The sequence below is a fragment of the Chrysemys picta genome, chromosome 1 (assembly GCF_011386835.1).
Source record: "Chrysemys picta bellii isolate R12L10 chromosome 1, ASM1138683v2, whole genome shotgun sequence".
Classification (NCBI taxonomy): Eukaryota; Metazoa; Chordata; order Testudines; family Emydidae; genus Chrysemys; species Chrysemys picta.
The window spans coordinates 259,540,680-259,546,960 of record NC_088791.1 but is presented as its reverse complement, the minus strand read 5'-3'; the positions used below and the strand labels follow the sequence as shown (position 1 = coordinate 259,546,960).

General features: G+C 36.9%; 1 protein-coding gene across 1 annotated transcript in view; it reads right to left on the bottom strand.

The window, feature by feature from the left end:
* Positions 1–2,169: 2,169 nt before the first annotated feature.
* ABCC4 (ATP binding cassette subfamily C member 4 (PEL blood group)) overlaps positions 2,170–6,281 on the bottom strand; it is a 225,654-nt gene continuing 221,542 nt past the window's right edge. Inside the window, 1 exon segment of the mRNA XM_005305004.4 lies at positions 2,170–2,480. Coding sequence (XP_005305061.1) covers positions 2,373–2,480 — 108 coding nt within the window. The 3' untranslated portion in view covers positions 2,170–2,372.

Below are 6,281 nucleotides of genomic sequence, written 5' to 3'. Positions count from 1 at the left end.
AACATAGAAGTATTTTTGGCTGAAATGACCTAGAGCCACATTATACCCTTGATCCATGCACATGATTCTCCTGAATATTGATGGAAATAATGGGCACAGATTCACAATACAATATGGCCAGATGCCTGCACTTTTGTAGTATGTTTAAAAACTCCAGCATATCACACACAGTACGCATGACTCTCCTCTTATCTTGTTGTAAACCCAAGACATAAATCCATGCAAGGCCATAGAATTGCACCACTGTAAAACAGGGTTACGGGAGATTAGACTCAGCCCAATAAAAGGACCCGAATGTGAGACCCTTATGTTAAATAGCACCCTATCAAATGTCGCCCTATTGAATTTAATGGGAGTAATTGTGGAGGAAGGGTGTCAGAATCTGCTCAAGCAGAAAAGTATTTCACTTTGGAACTTCATGAGAACAATAAAAGAGTGTTACTAGGAGCCAGATGCCACACCTGTGTAGATGGGTAAATGCAAACAAACTGCAGCGGAAATGGATCATTTCTGCTGTGCAGGTGGCCCATACCACAAAGAACCCACATCCAGGGATGCTTGCAGCCCTTTGAATGTCACAGAGCAGAGATCTGTAGCAGCTGGTCTCTATTTTGAACCTTGGCATAAATGGGTGTGGCTGGCAGGACACATCCACAACAGTGTTACACGCTAAGTCCTTTACTGGATCAGGACCTAACTTATGAACACAGAATACAGATCTCTTTCCTTAAATTCTTCTCAATATCAGTAGGGGCACTCAAAATTACAAAAACAACGAGGAGTCCTTGTGGCACCTTAGAGACTAAAAAATTTGGGGGGGGGGATCAGTGCTAACAAGGCCAATTCAATTAAGGTGGAAGCGGCCTATTCTCAACAGTTGACAAGAAGGGGTGAATATCAAGGGAAGGAAAATTACTTACGTAGTGCTAACAAGGCCAATGCAATCAAGGTGGATGTCACCTATTTCCAACAGTTGACAAGAAGGTGTGAGTATCAGCAGAAGGAAAATTACTTTTTGTAGTGACCCATCCACTCCCAGTCTTTATTCAGGCCTAACTTGATGGTGTCCAGTTTCCAGCACTGACCTCCCACTTGGTAAGGCAACTCCCATCTGTTCATGTGTTGTAATATTTATACTGCTTACTGTATTTTTCACTCCATGCATCTGATGAAGTGGGTTTTAGCCCATGAAAGCTTATGCCCAAATACATTTGTTAGTCTCTAAGGTGCCACAAGGATTCCTTGTTGTTTTTGCTGATACAGACGAACACGGCTACCACTCTGAAACCTGTCAAAATTACAAGTGATACTTTTCTATCCATGAGAGCTGAAATGGCAACTTCACGAAGCTTCACTTAAACAGAATTCTTGATGCAAATTTTTTAAATGCATTAATTTAAAACAGTAAAATAAAAAAAGTATATTTAATGAATTTGCTGTGTACCCTGCAGGTGAAGATTTGGCCTGAATTGTATTAAGGCACAATAAATGCAAATAATGTATAAATTTTCACAATGTGTTTTGCAGAAGATAACTTTCCACTACATAGTGTTTACTGATGACAAGTCTTTCAATAAGTATTTCCTCTAGTTATTTTAATACTTTTTTCTTTGATTACCTGGATAAAAAGAGGAATGTATATTAAATTATTTAAATATTGGTGCACTGCAAAATATAAGCAAAATGCGACCATTTTTTTCTAAAATACAGTAGATTGATATTGATTTTCAGCATTTGGATCTCAGCAAAGGAAAACTGAAATTTTTATGTTAATTTCCACAGACCATACCTGTATTACATTTTAATTTAAAAATTTATATTTATAACAATATGTGAACTTATCTCTATAAAAATGTATTTTTGGTTGGTTCAGTTCTTTTTTCTGCCAGTTTGTAAAACTGCTTTAAAAAGATGGAGTATATAATAAGTACTGCATTAGAAAATGGTGTGTTCTATTATCAAAACTGCTGTAAGACAAATTTTAAAGTGACACTAAACAAATTGATTTTACATGCTTTCCAAATGGGAAAATAGAGAAACTCCAGGTTTTCTAATAACCTCTAAAACTGCACCCCAGAATTGTTAGATGCCCTGCATCTGTGATTTAAATATGAAAGTCTCTACCATGTAACTTTCAAAAAACAAAACAAAAAAAACAGGTCTGCCTAATTCCTTTAGCAATGGAAATTTATTTAGATGGAAATGATAAATGTATTGCACTAAAATTAAAGAAAGAGCTAGATGAAATATTTTTTTAATATGAAATATGATTGTTGTCTAGTGCAAAAAGCTCCACTCTAAACACTGTCAGTCATCCAGTTTAAATGATTTCCGGTTTGCATTCTATAGAAAGCTATCATGTCTACGCTGGATCACAGTGCAGTTTCACAAAAGATTAATCCTGAGGCAGCATCTATTGAAGAATGTGTGACAACTTGACCATTCTGAATAACTTCTGGGTAATTTTTACTGAAGTAGACCTAGAAAAAGAAAACATCCATACACTGATTAATTTTACCCATCATTGTTAAACATTTTTTAGTTTCAAAAGACATAGTTCTCCAGATTAATGCAATGTAAGCACAGAAATTAATTTCCTTAAGGAAACTGAACAGGAACTTTAATTTAAGAAAATTCAAGAAATAGCTCCTTACTCATTGAGGAATTAGTAAAATTACTCTCTGATCTTGCTCTCTGATCAGAATAAAGTGTAACTGAATCCTCACATGACCTGTAGATCCACTCAAGTTCTGATAATTCAGATCAATAGATATATTTTATCACTTTGCATTAAACAGATAAGTAAAATTATTTTACTGGCTCAAAACATGGAGATAAATTAAAAACAGGGTGACAAAGAGGCTGGGAAATCTAGAGTCTGCACAAGGGTTTCTCATTTTCACACATAAAATGAACACAATGGATTTGGATGTTAATATCAGGTTGTAATCCTTATATTTTACAAACTATGATTGACAACCATTGAAACTTCACAGTATATGTAAGAAATATCCCAGCGTTTAATTTGTGCTGCAGAGCAGTTATAGGGCCTATAGAAATGTGATCTCTGGATAGTGTACCACAATAATGAAAGGAGAAGCAAAAGCCTTAACAATGACTCAACCAAGCAACTTCTCTAAAATGTAAGATGATACCAAATAATAGGACAGTTCTTTGCCAAGCCTTTGAGTTCTTGAATTCTACCAATTTCTAGCTGAACTAGAAGAGATACAGGTTTCCTGATAAATGTATAATCAGAACATAAAGGAAATGAAATGCTGTCAAGTTTCACTGTTCCACAATCATCAGTTTTTAGAAGCTGTATCATATCTCTGTTCCTTGACAGATGCGCATAACAAAATGAAATAATGTCAAGACTTGTGTGCTCTTATCTGAAAATGTGTTTGGGTGAAAAAGGACTTCAAATGTAATTTTTTCAAAGAAGAATGTGAAAAGTTTTGTTTGAGTCTTTAAAAAACAGAAAATACGCTATCTTTCTGAGGCTGACGTGTCACAAGTTAGGTCTCATATTCAAACTGTCCTGAATATGGCTTGTGAAACATTTCTCCTATTTATATTTTGGGGGCACTGTCAACAAAGTTAGCTTTGCCTGATAATTATGTTCTTTTCATATATGAATAAATGTATAGGACATATGATATAAAAAAGAAATAGCTATATTATACGAACCCTCCTATATGTATGAATGTCTCCCTTTGTGGGCACACACGCTAATGCAGTGTATTTGTACAATTTTCAAAGAATATTAAGGTTATGATTTGAATCAACAAAAGGACTGGAAGTCAAGCGTTCTCCAGTAACCAGCCATAATGGGGTGCACTAGAAGAAAATTATTCTAGTTCCTGGCTTCATCTACATATTCGAGGTTAGAGCCTTAGTAGTGCATTTCCATCTTTTTACTGATTTAAGACATAATTTTAACATACTTTTACTGTAGCTTTTGACAGTGAATTTTCTTAAGGAAAGGTAATAGAAAACCTCAGCACATTACCGGGGGATACAATGAAGTGACAGTAGCTTTTCAACCATGTCACTGTAAGTGTATGGGAATCCTTCCCCTGGGCCTGATACTGCAAGATGCGGAATGCCCACAGTTCAAGTGTGGAAGGTGCATAAGGCCTCACATAAGGCAGGTCTTCCACTAACGTTAACAGGACCATAATGGCATTCAAACTTCTAAAAAGTAATGACTGTGCATGCACAATAGCTGATATTTAAATATATATTTGTAAGCAAAAATCTTACTTTTATCAATATATCCAAGGCTGTTAATACAGTAATTGCCCACTCCTGGTGCCACTGAAGTCAGCAGCAAAACGTCCCTTGACATCAGGATTGGAGTCCAAATGGTAAATTTTATTTATCTGAACAAATCATTGTTGAGTGTGCAGCAGTGGGGTAAACTAAACTAAACTCAATGAACACGTTATTCCGTCTGACAATTATTTCTCTTTTTCTTATGATGATCTCCTAACAGCTCCTTTTAAATTGAACATAGATAACAACAATGTTCACTTAGGGCTCAATCTTGCAGAGAGGCGTGGAGGTGGCTGAGCAGTGTCGCACAGCACTCAGACTGAGCATGCTCAGCAGGGTGGACTTTGAGCTGCATCATACTAAGCCAGGGTTGCTGCCTTTTAGATTTGCAGAAAAATAATAAGGACTGCTAAGTGGCTGAAATGGGCAGAATTGGAGGAGGGAGGTGTTAGAAGCTGACCCAAGATTTTCAAAAGCAACTACTAAACTTGAGTGCCTGCATCCTTGGATATCTAACTTGAAACACCTAAGGGGGGCACTTTCGGAAAATTAGGCCCCTTTAAATTATCTCAAGATGGACAGTCAAAATTAAAGACACTCCATCACTGGTGACTTATGAAAATCTTGGCCCCGATGCTAAAGTGTGCATTCCATGCATTTAAATTAGATGCACAGCTGCTCTATTGCTCCATAAAACTTACTGTAACCTGCAGCAACTTGTTGCCAGTGTATGCTCTGCTGCAGGATTCAAGCAAGGTCAATGCAAAACTCAGAATGCCTATCAGCAACAAAGCCACAGGCTGAACCATTTTGGTAAGGCAAACCATTGTCAAATAAGTATATGATTTGAAAAAGATTACAATCCAATTCTTACCATTATTTAAGGTGCAGCTGGTTTGGGGTATAAGAAAGCCTTAGGAACCACAGTAGGAACTTATGAGAACACAACAACAAACATATCACAACAGAAAGAGGAGCCATTATGATCAGCTCTTCTAACACATCCTGTGTTAGTGTGCAAGAAGCACAGGGGACACTAATAAAGGAATCCCCAAGTTAAGCTTCCTGCTACTTTCACAACTGTGCCATAATCTGTAGTTTTGAGCAGTTGCTGAGATTCTCTTTACTCCCATATTTTGGATGCGGAGCTAACAAGTACCATGCTCTGCTCCCTTAGCAGATACTTAAGCTTGTATCTACCCTCTAGCCCAGTAGTTATCAAACTGCTTCACAGCATGAACCACATAAGAGAGATTGGTTCATGGATCTCTTCCCCTCCTGTATACAATCACATAACACTCCTGTGTCAACAACAGGTGATTACATAGACAAGTACTATTAGGCAATTCTATTACATATTTTGAGCTGTCTTTGAATGCAGTTTTGCAACTGAAAACAAAAGGAGACATCACCATGTGGTCAAACTCTCTGCAGATGACAGTTTCAGAGCCTTGGCTCTAGCCTGTCCATTCTCTGCAGGATTGAGCCCTAATTTCCCATGAAGCTGGTTTTAGCTTTGTAGACACACACTGATTTAGAACTTTTAATTCTGTTTATATACATTTAATTGGTTCCTTTAAACATAATTTCTATAAATTCCAGATATATCAAATTTACTCTCTTTTTGGTTTTCTATATAATGACCATACAGAATATGATGAACCCTTTTCTCTATTAATGTATCAAAATATGATTCACCATGCAACATCCTGGGAAACATAGCACGCTCAGGAATACATTCTGGCTGGGATCATGAACAAAGAATTGTTTCCAGAGTTCTGAAATTGGCGCTACACAGGGGAGTTATAATGTAAGCTCTGCTTTGCTTTTGCCATTCAATAAACCTGTTAATTAGTACACATAATTATAAATAGGGCCTTGTGTACTCTGCAGCTGTAGAAGTCGCTGCAGAATACACCCCTGGCTGCTAAATTGTTTTCCAATTGACTCTCCCCTTTCTTTTTGTAAAAGTTAAAAAAAATTGTTCTAGGCATCACTGCTGT